The sequence below is a fragment of the Gavialis gangeticus genome, unplaced genomic scaffold (assembly GCF_001723915.1).
Source record: "Gavialis gangeticus isolate Ggan-Ray unplaced genomic scaffold, GavGan_comp1, whole genome shotgun sequence".
In the NCBI taxonomy this organism is placed as follows: domain Eukaryota; kingdom Metazoa; phylum Chordata; order Crocodylia; family Gavialidae; genus Gavialis; species Gavialis gangeticus.
Window position 1 is genome coordinate 27164226 of NW_017729000.1, and position 12146 is coordinate 27176371.

At 35.5% G+C, this 12146-nt stretch overlaps 1 protein-coding gene across 2 annotated transcripts in view; it reads right to left on the reverse strand.

Moving 5' to 3' along the window:
- Positions 1 to 650: 650 nt before the first annotated feature.
- GABRB2 (gamma-aminobutyric acid type A receptor beta2 subunit) overlaps positions 651 to 12146 on the reverse strand; it is a 371234-nt gene continuing 359738 nt past the window's right edge. The window contains exons 10-11 of one of the 2 annotated variants that reach the window (XM_019506485.1): positions 8071 to 8121; positions 651 to 3976 (exon numbers count right to left, since the gene is read on the reverse strand). In XM_019506485.1, coding sequence (XP_019362030.1) covers positions 3629 to 3976; positions 8071 to 8121 — 399 coding nt within the window. In that variant the 3' untranslated portion in view covers positions 651 to 3628. The remainder of the gene's footprint in view (positions 3977 to 8070; positions 8122 to 12146) is intronic. The other variant, XM_019506486.1, reaches the window with a different exon arrangement.

Genomic DNA, 12146 nt, shown 5'->3' on the forward strand with positions numbered 1-12146 from the left:
GATTCAGGGTCACTGAATCCCTGGTTTGGCCACTGCCATGCTTTGTGCTTTTGTACCTGACAGATTTTATGTCTTTTGTATTATAATATAACTCTCTGAAGTAATCTTTAACACATTATTACTTAAGACCCTGTTTCCCCACCCCGGGAATGATAAAAGAAATGTTCAGAATGACATTGCTTGAGTCTTTCTTCCCAGTTGTTAAACCACAGTAGGATAGAAACTTAACATTCCTTATGCAAACACAGAAATATGTTGCATGAGTTTTCAGTTCTGAAAATGCATATCATTCTTACTAGCAGTCATATACAGTATATATTTACAGACTGATCTCAAAGATTTCATTAAAACTGTGCCATGTTGTAGTCATAATTTGCCCATGAATTTCACAAAGATGAAAAACACCTTAATTGCTGGCTATTATGCATAATGAAACAACAAAATGTGTAATTATATTACAAAAATGATCTAAATTTTAATTTAATATTTTAGTTAGTGAATCTAACAGTGGAAAGGAGCAAAAGTATCTATAATATTCACTTTAGGTCAGTTCTAAGGTAAAAGCAAGGTTAGTTATTCTAATCCACTTACAGGGTAGTACACATAAGAAAATCCACCTCTTTTGTATGCTGGCATAATTTATCGCTTTCATACAGGCGACCCAAGAAGAAGAGTAATTGATCAAGCCTTCTTAGGTTCTGGTTCTTCTATGCCAAGGTCTTGTCCATTCTTCTCACCTTTACCTTATTCACATCACAGTGTTTAGCCTTAGTACAAAATGTAACTGCTCAATTTTGGAAGGATCCTTCCACTTTTGTTTTAGATATAGAATATTAAAAGTCAACAGGATCGTGTGGAAGTTAAAGTGCTCCTTCCTCCTTTGAAATATCCTTCATAATGACACCTGAGCAGAAACCAGACATTTCATTTCACTCCCTGAATAACATCATCAGAGAGTATTATGGCTTGTACTGTAACTTCAGAAACATTAATGTGCAGTATTAGGATCTGATCTCCATGGTTTTGACTACAGCTGATCTGCTAAACCAAAGCAGAAAATAAGCACATTCTCTGTTAGGTTTTATGTTTGAGGTGTGCCTACCACATATGTGCTCAATGCCTCCTGTATTCAAATTATGTTTCTATGAAAGAAGAAGTAAAAGGCTCTTTGTGAAAAGAAATCTTGCACATAAGAGCATAAAATGTCTAACATAATATTAAACTGGATTAATCATAAAGGGTGCCAAAACTAAAGAACAGACTTCAAAGAATATTACTGATTTCTGGACTGGATCCTTTTCTTAGAAGTTGGGAGGAATTTGCATACATGATTCATGTATAAGGGTAACTTCAAATACACCTACAAAATATATTGTTTTGATTTATTAAATGCTCTCAGAAATCAAATCCGTGAATGGTAAAGCAACTTTCATCATGGAAAAGCTATCATATGATCAAAAGCTTGACTCTCCACACATTTCGGTGTTTGACCCTAGAGGCAATGCTGAGTACACACAATTGCCTTGATGGTAACTAGAGATGTAAATGCTTAGCATACCTTACTTTCTGGTTCTTAACAAAATAACAGTCAAAGCTATTTTTCTCATTCTGAAGCAAAGCCAATGGTAATGGAGAAGAGAAGTAAGAAATTACAGGGCAAACTAGGATCATTAATTCTCAAAGCTGTTTTCCTCCAGTCATTTCTCACCCTTTAAAAAAAAAAAAACCCATAACGTTTCCAATAGAGATGTTGAGTTTTAAAGGATAGACCAAGAGTAGAAAGAGAAAAAAAAATCTGTTTTTAATGAAAAAATGTTAAGAAACAATTCTTAAAGTATTTCTAAATGAATCCTTAAATAGGGAAAATGAAGCTGTTTGCATATTTCTCTGTTATTCAGAGGATGCTAGAATTTGTGTTCCTTTTAGAAGGTTGACTGTAGGTGAGAGGTAGCACAGACACAAGGGATTATAGCCATTATTTTGGTGACTATCTTCTGTTGAATTCTGAAGACATCTGTAAAATCTGTCAGGACTTGATGCTTTTAGTTACTGGATTTAATTTTTCATTATACAGGCAGCTTTTCTACAATGGTACAATAAGCAACTTTTATTCTATTACCTTGCCCACCTTTTGGGAAGAGTCTTCCTATACAATATAAAGTTAAATGGAAAAAAGTGTATTCTTTTGTTTTCAATAAAAATATATTTTCTAAAGCAAAACTTAGTTTTTTCAGTTTTAAAGGACATCGTTAGACCTTCTAAAGTAGGAAATGCTGAAAAGCACAAGCAATCTATTAAAGCAATGTTTATCAAATCCTTTCTTTTAAAATAGCTTATTGAGTTTACTAAAAAAAGTATTGTTTAGCTCAGCTTGAGAAAATATCCTACCGGCAAATTATTTTGTACTAAAAGATGTGTGATTGGAAACTTTCTGAATCTGAACGCTGAAAACAGCTAAGATAATTCCTGTAATTGTCTGCTCGACACAATAACTCTTTTTGTTCTCTCCTGCTGGATGTTAGATGCTAGATATAAAAGCAACGTCAGGTGTGAAGCTTGAAAGTATGCAAACTTGAAAGAAAACACTCAACTCCATATGAACAATTTGGACTAACATACGTACTATGATTGACAAAATTCAGTTGCACAGTATATATTTATAGCTTTCCCTCTCTTAGTGCTATATCCGGAAATCATTTCTGTCTCCTTTTTTCTACCCTTGGAAGGGCAGGGCACCAATGGTCTCCCTTTAGCCACATATAAAGTTACTGTTTGTCCAACCAATGTTTGGCACTTCAGACAAATGACTCCCTTTCCCAAATGTTGAGTGTAACAGGACGTCTACCCGTTTAGGACATGATGGCTTGGTCCATCTCTAAACCTGATTTCCATGCTCCCTTCTAGATCACAAATGTGATGGACTGTGATCACCACCCTATGCTGCTGCTTTAAAATAAAAAAAACAAACAAACCCTGGCTTTAGTTTCTAAATTTCTGTGCAAACTCCTGACCCACTCATAATATCAGTCAAAGGTTTAGTTCTTTCAGTAACAGGAAATACCTGAATACAGCTGGGACACCTTTGACCATGATCATCCTGGTGAGATGATAGGCACTACTTGTTTTCAAGTTTACACATTTTAGAAGGTAAAAGTGTGTATGTTTCATAAGCATGACAGCATCTTAGAACACTCTCTCTCTCTTTTTAACTATAGATGCATATGTACTTGATGTGCAATTTCACAAAGAAATGGCACAAGCAGTGGTTAAAACTTAAACCTGTCTTCCAAATTCTCTTTTTTTAATAGCTTGTGTGGTTTAGCTCATATGCATGTTACTATATAAAAAAAGAAGAAAAGAAATGATTGTTAGAATCAGATTTTACCTCCACACTTCAAATGCACTAATATTTTAATGGGGGGGAATGTGTTCATACTGTAACTTAAGAACAGATTAACGGTTTAGCAGAAGTAACCCAAATATTAGAAAACAGACCATAGAGTGGGCCAGCAACTAAGGTGTTTTAAAATAACTTTTGTCCTGAATAGAATTTTTCTAAGTCCCACTTTTGGCTGTACAACCGATTTGAAGAGAAATCCAGTTCTTGCTTTCTGTGTGGCTTTGTTTTTTAGTTCACATAATAAAGCCAATAGACAATATTGAAGAAGGAAAAAACAACAGGGAAGAATATGCGCGACCATCGATCTATGGCATTTACATCAGTCAAGTCAGGAATGGTAATTTTCAGTTGAGAGGCACGTCTCCGTAGCCTACTTTTCTTTTGTGCCACATGTCGTTCCAGGGCATTGCGGCCAAAGCTGTGTCGGGGCAAGCCAGCTTTCCGGTACTGGATGCTTGAAGTATCGTAGGCAAGCATAGTGCTTCTAGGGTCCCCAAGCCCCATAACAGCCTCAGAGGCAGCCATCTCATTTTTAATTTCAAGTGTGCTCAACAAAATATTTTCATGTGGATCCATCTGTAAGAAATAAGACAGCAGACTTAATATAGAGTCAAAGAAATCCACTAGATGCCAATCTAGTTAAAGGACTTTTAGCCCTGTCCTTCAAATAGTGAAATTACAATATTTATAAACAGGAATCTGCATATTCTAAGGCTAATCATGCCTGTTCTGTATGTCTGAATAGAAGGTATTTGCTGGACTTTAGATTTAGAGAGTAGAAGGAATACAGAGTGATGGCACAAGGCTGCTGGTTATCTCCTAATCTCATGCATGTAGAGCATAATCATTTGAAAAATATCTCTGAACCAAGACTTCTAGATTTCTGCATTAATTTTGCCTCAGACTAACACAGCTACCAAATACATCCCTGAAATACGGAAAATGCCATATTTTAGCTGGTTTTGGATAATAAACTTCATTGCTGAACAACAAGAAAGGTTTCTACACCTCCCTGCTTGCCATCTGACACGTCCAGGGAAGGGATCCTACCTGATCTGCACAACAAAGAACAACTTAGAACAACTCACAAAGACACTGTCATGGACCCAGAGGGACTGATTTCTATCTTCAGCTTCCTCTTTGCAAAAATGAAGTTTCTTTCCTACCTATGGGGACTTTTTACCATCTTTAATTTTCCCTGAGCCTAATGAAGGGAATATGAGCAAGAAAACTTGCAGAAATTTTTTTTTTCTGATTTCTCAGTTGACCTAATAAAAGGTATAATCTTTGAACCAAGAGTTTAGATTGTGCACCCATATCTGGGCTCAATAATTTACTGAGGTTGGATTTTCCGTTTTTTTTTCTTCCAGGAAGTGGCAGCCTCCCCTGTGACAAGATCTCCAAATATGCACAAAATACAGACAAGAATGTCATTCTCCAAAATTCACAAACTTCATAAAGCACAGTGCATACTGGGAGATTTCATCAGACCAGAACACTGGCAGATGGTTGAATATTAAAAGCAAAAAAAATCCATGTATTTATTCCAGAGTGTAATCACATCAAATTTACATTGCACAGTAGTTTCAATGTGCATTTAAAAAGACAAACAAATGAGGCAATTCCATGAAAAAATACCTATTTATGTGATGTTATGATTAAAAATGTGACTACAAAAACTTTATTCAAAAAAGGTTAGGGATAAATTCTGCAGTTAGTTACTTTGGCATACATCTGAAGTACAATACGTCCCTTAAAAACTTTCCATAAGTATGAGGTTATCTAAGGTTTTCCTTGTAATTCTCATCAGTATTTTGAATTACTTAACCACCAAGGTTAACTACATGCAAATACTTTGATTAATTCAGACAAGTGGCAAATGAAGAGCCAGCTATAACTTCACTGACTTCAGTGGATGTACTCCAGATGTAAACCATCTTAAGTGAGAAATAAACTACCCCATGGTTTCTTGGAACAACAGTAATTCAGTCATATTATGTATTCACTATATACTACTGTCAATATGCGTACAAAGGAGATGAAAATAACTGTTTTTGTGAGGTTTTCAATGATAATATTAAAGTGACGTTATTTTTGCAGCTATCTCACTATGGTGTCAGAGATAGCACAGCACAGCATTTGCCAACATTCAGGGAATAAAAATAATCTTTTAGCTGCCATGGTGTCAGGATGGATGGAAATGATTACTATTTAATGACAATCATTTTACAGTGTATTTAAATATTAGCTTAACTAATAGCATACACATATACTAACTGATAACATACACATCAAGAGGACAAACTTTACATAAAAGTTATTTGGACCTATTGAAACACTGTGATTTGAGTGATTACATCTGTGTTAGAACTGTATAAATGCAACAATTTTGGTTTGCCAGGCTTTCCTTTAAATTGTAAAGACTAAATGACTTTGCACCCCTCTAGTTCAATTGAATTTTACTTTGGACAAACCTAACAACTCAAAATGAAACTCAAATCATGATCTTTCAAAAACTATACAGATAAATATAGTGAATTAAGGGAGAGGGGAGAGTGGATTTACCATGCATAAGGTGATCCACAGGAACAGTTTCATGTGTCAGTTGTATTATGCTATAAGTGGAAACTATGATTATTCACCACTGAATGATTACCATGGATTACTTTGTACTTACCATGGGATAAAGCAGACACATGAAACAATTTCCATGGATGAGCTGACATATAGTACTTGCCCCATTCCCACCCTTCTTCAGTACAATTTCCTGTCTATGTTTTTAGCGTGATTAAGAAAAAATGATAAAGAAAAAATTGCGTGGATTTAACCTGAACTCAAGAAAATATTTGATCACAATACCTGGGAAGTCTATAAATTTTTAAATAAGACAAAAACTAGTTCCCTGCTGCCCAGTTGAAAAATCAGAGACTTACAACTTCTAAGCAAGTCTATGGAACATCTCCAGCCTCTCAACAAACATTTGTCTGGAATAATTTTCTAAAGCCTTATAGTTGTCAGTGATTTCTGGGGCAATATGTTTTGTTTGAATCACCACATAATCTCACACCCTATGAGACCTCTAAGGCTCTGAATAAAAAGAAAAGTATGACAGTATAATAAGACTGCAATAATGATTAACAATACAAAGGGAGGTAGCATATAAGGGGGGTGCAAAGACTTAAAACACTAGGGCCATGTTGTCTTAGCTCAGACATTAGGAGTAAAATTCTGGCCCTACTGAAATCAATGGGAGATTTGAGACTGATTTCAGTAGCCCAGAATTTCATGCTAAAGACTAAATGAAAGCAGGTTGTGAATTATTTTCACCTGAAAAGGAGAAGAACGTTCTTAATTTTTAAGAATCTACCTTGGGTTCCACTAACATGGCCACACCTAGAGTCCTTTGCGGCTGAATGGAAACTGACTGTATTATTTCACTGACTTGTATTGATATCAGATCACAAGGTGTTCTTTATGGAATATTATAGAATATACTTCATATGGAACACACAAATGCAAGAAAAAATCTGATCAATTCAACCTGGATTAAAATATTTTACAGTATTCAGCATTCAGATTTATTTTTCTCCAGTTAACTGCTATCTTTTTCTTTTGCATTGAGTCCTTGTATGGTTGGTATTGACAAATATTTAACAACATTGAAATGTGAGCATGTACCTGGTTAATTTGTCAACACAGCAAGTCTTGTACATTTGGCAGCAGTTAAGTAGGATTAATATCACTAAACAAAAAAGAAATCTGTGCCCATAATATATTATGCTTTACATGCTTTATTATTTTAAATTCCTAGGGGAAAGTATCTTCTAATGAACTTAACACATTTGTATAATGAGAGCTGGAGCAGAGGTTTCCAACATCTCAACAACTTTTTTTGAGGAAAAGTAGAAACAACCCAGTATTTAGTGAAATTAGTGATGGGCGAACCTCCAAATGGTAGAATGGTCAGATAAGCACCCAGAAATTCATGTGCTTCTCTAGCACTTAGTCTGACCTTCTGCATCTGGAACAGTGACAGAACATTGCAGAGGAACTGAATATTTCATGGTATGCAGATCTCTCATTTCCAATCCAGTAACGCAAAAGGACACAAAAATGAAAAGTAAGGAAAAGTAAATTAACTTTGCTATTGAACCTCGTAAAAGACAGTTTACTGTGAGGTACAAGACATGGTTTGGAGTGTCATTGTCACCTACCTGGTTCGCCCAACCCTAAATAAAATGTACTTTGGTAACTAAACTGAAGCTTGAGAAGATGATAACAAATTACATTTACTATATACACTTTTTATACAAAATGATCCCAAAGCGCTTTCCAAACTTTAGAAAGAAAAATCACTTCATGTGCCAGTGAAGTGCAATCACCTCTCAGGTGAAATGTGGTGACTGTATAACAGTACAGAACAACACACTTTATTTTCATAGAGGAAATGAAGAATGCTGTCGCCAATTGAAACTATGGGGTGGGTGGGTGGTGGTGGGAATGTTAGGTAAGCAGAATATAGTTACATAAATTGCAATTTGGCCAGAATGCTTGGGGTTGAGATGCCTATGCTTACAAAAAGTGCCATGGGATCTTTAGTGACCACAAATGGTCAGGACCTCAATTTTAAGCCTCTGAGGATAAAAACATGAGAAAACAATGAAAGATACCTTTGTTGAATACATTTCTGGACAATGATATGTGCCAATTATTCTTCTGTCCTGTAAGTTAATAAAATCAAGACCAGTTTCCTTAGAGATAAGGTAGCTATTATCTTTCAGTAAAATTAATGCACTATAGGGTATTAATAGGATAATTAATTAAAGTTACAGGGCCCTCTGAGCCAACAACTAGCATAAACGTATTCTGGCTTTAGAGGTATAATTAGTGCTTTGGCCCTGCTTCTGTACGTAACATAAATTTGTGATGTAAATGTATTTTTTTTCCAACTGGTCTTTCTGACCAAGGAAGACATGATGATATGAAAAAAAACTATTTTGGGGGAAAATAAGTGTACAAGTGGTTTTAACAGGTGGTAGGAGAAGGTTTAAAAGATTTCTTGGTGCTGAAGGATTGTTCAGCCATAGAACTGGACTTTTTATGGTGAACAATAGAGTTCAAACATAATGGAGAAATTCCCACGGATAGGGAGGAAGGGACTATGAGAAGATGAAGAAAAAGCATCAGTAAGAGCCATGGAAATAAAAGGTGAATTCACAAGTGGAAAAGAAGTGACGAGAGTGCAGCAGACATGCAAGTTTTTACTATCAGTTTAAAAAGATGGATGGCAAAATAAATGGCATAAATGGTATTCACTGTAGGTCCAGGCCACCTGAAACTATAAGACACCATGAGTTGGTTGCTGATTTTTTCAGATGGCTTCCCAAGCAAAGGAAATACAGAGGAGAGTATTTAAATGTTACCATTATTTATTCCATTTGCCATCTAGAAGCTCCAAAATGATGGCTATCTAAAATAACTCCTACTGCAATTTTTCATTAACTTGCTATAAAATAACTTACATGTAGAACTTCTACACTAATTCATGCATACATATACATTTTAGGAATATTTACTTTCACAAGTGACTAATTCTCACATTGCTAGCATCAACAAAACTACTTTCTTGGTTTTACAGCATTATCTCATGCTAAACATTTGTTTTTCAAAAGGAACATTTATAACCAATAACTTAGCACTTCTAAGCACATATCATCAATGACAGATTTACTTTTTAGAATTCAGTCTCATTTAATTTAATCTACATAGTAATATACAATTACTTGCAGGCACTGATTGTTCATTTTAAATGCAGAGTGGCACAGGAGCAATATATAAGAAAGATAGGATGGCTGGTGTTTCTGACTGTGAAATCTGGTGAAACAAAAGACAAGTGAGAGCTGCATAAAAGTCAGGAATGATTAGGTAAGGTTACCCCAGACAAATCAAAATGGTCCATTATACCAGGACAGGGAGAACAGAATTGCCTAGGTTATTACAAAGTTCAAACACTGCTATTGGGCCTCAGTATTTACAGGTACGGTGAGCTGGAGCACTATTTAAGAATCTATTCACTAACTGGAACTGAGAAAACTATCCCTTGGAAAGGCATAGTCCTAAAATGCCAACAAACAGAAAATAGTCTGTCTACAAAGAAAGCCACATAAATTTTACTGAGATGGGTTAAGGCACATAAAAAGATGGATATTATTGCAGTAGTCTCTAAAAATACTGATTGCTAATCCTCATATCTGGAATACATTAAGATACTTAATAAATGCTTCATAAATGACAGCCCAAATATTGGTGTGCAGCTGCTATGGAAGTATACTACCCAATTAAAAGTATGTACACTGAGAAAAGAATGCATGCCTGATATTTCAAAATCTCTAAATATGAAAGCATGCCATTAAAATGCACATATGTCACATTTTGTTTTCCTGGACAAAAAGTATTTTTTGTTCAAAAGATTCTGAAACTGGTTTGTAAAACAGAATTAAAGGAAAAAACAAAACAAAATGAGGGAGGCCATGTAACTAACCAAGACTTGCACAGGTTTAGATTTTTCAAAAAGCTTTAAATCTGAATCAAATTCACAGACCTGCAGTAATCTGGGGTGAGATGTAAGCCAACTTGAAGTGATTAATGGCTCAGGTGTCTTTGCTTGCTTGCAGGTCAAGGGCAATACCCAGCAAAACTTTGCGATTCAGTTGAGAGCTCTTCAAGTTATTAGGTTTTTGGAAGCCCTAAAACTCAAAATGAAACTCGAGGATTTGAATTGGATTTTGAATTGTAGAGAACAGATAAGGAAAAAAGGGGGGAAAAGACATAAATAAATAAATAAATAAAGGAAAAGAAAGAAAGAAAAATGGGCACATGTACTGAAGCATTTTATACTCCTCTAATTACTTCTAACAAAATTCCTAAGAGTCAAATTTTGTGCTCAGGTGGTGTGTTGTTTCTATGGCTGTTCGTGGTAATGGTGAACATGTATATATCTGAAGGCAGAATTAGTCACAAATGCCTTAGTATCCTGAACACACAAACTGGTTGGGGGTCACGCACCAGGACAAAAACCCATCAAATTTTGACGCTAACTACATGCACAGCATTCCTGACTGTTGCAACAAACATCTGCCTATGGGACTTGAGAGAAAAAACAATGTTCTTTGGGGATAAGAGCCCAATATTTGCTCAGTAGCCTAACCAGGACAGGGCAATCAGGGCAGCTGCCCCAGGTGCTGTCTGGAAGTGACAGGGGCAGGAAAAAGAAAAAGAAAAACCACTACTGCCACAGCTGCATGATTGTGTCAGCAACACAGCATTAGCTGGTAAATTGCTGCTGGCCTAGGCACTTGGGTGCGTTGTTGTGACTCTACAGGGAGTGAAATAACACTCTGCAATTTGAAGAAAAATTTCCATGCTACATCTACAAGCCTGACCTTCCCTTACATGTCCAGAGGGCTAATGAAAAGACTCGAAGGGGTGTTGAAAATAGGACTTGAATTTCCACTACAGCTTACACTGGGAAGGAGAACAAGAATGGTCTTCTTGTATCCAATTCTGGTTCCCACATTCCCTACGTTGACCATTTTGTGAAATACCTGTTATCCTTGCCATTTTCAGGAGTAAATGGAGATAGATACCTGGACCATCCAGTGGAAAGAAAGATTAGAAATAGGAAGAATTCTTGTTTAGGTACATATCTTAGTCTTTAAAGCTATAACTTTTCCATTCCTAATTTCTATGTTTAAGGACATTTGACCAAGGTATGCTTAGCCTTAAACTATGCCTTATAGCAAAGTAGGGAGAACTAGACAAAGAAATAAGGCCTTTAACTTGTATATTCAATTTCCATTTCCTAACAGTAATTTTAATTGTAGTTTAATAGTAAGTTTTAACTGAACCTTCAATACAACCGCAGATCAAGAAAAAACATCTGTATTCAAGACACCTCATAAGCAGATATTTATCTTCAATGAGACTTAAAGTTAATCTCATGTTTAAGTGCTCTCCTGATCTCAAGCCTAATATATCACATGCAAATTTATAACAACAATGCACATCAGCACATTAGTCATTAGCTGCAAACCATGCTCAGTGAAACGAAATCTGCAAGGCAAATCAGTTAACATAGCTATCATAAGGGGAAATATCTAACATGCGAGGAAAAAAATATTCTTCCAAAGGAATTAGTTTACATACATGTAATAAAGAGATTTTTCTATGTCTAAGGACATTTGATGATTTAAATACTTATATTTTTTAAAATACATTGTTTAAACTATAGCTTAGAAAGAAGAGAAAGTATACAGGTCGAAAAGATCACTAAAGTTTCATATTGATGGTATTTAAAGGAGATTGCAGAAGAAAAAATCTACAACATAGATGTTTTAAAGAGATAAAGTGCGACATCAGAAACTACCATCACCAAAGTAAAAAATCAATTCCATTTTAACCTCTAACAGTTCCAACTTAAAGATCCCCTCACCTCCACAAAAATGTGAGCCAAATTTTACCAAATCTGCATGTACTAAAGGCAGTTTTCCTGGCTGGAAAGGTTTTTATGAGGAATGTTTTGAGATTTAAACATTGAGTGATCTGAATTACCTCAGATCATTTTTGGGACAACTTTTTGGTGCCCATTGGGAAGAAAATTCAATCTTTTATTGAAATTAAGCATAAAACATTTTAATAGAACTAGGGGTGTGTGTGTGTGTGTGTGTGTGTGTGTGTGTGTGTGTGT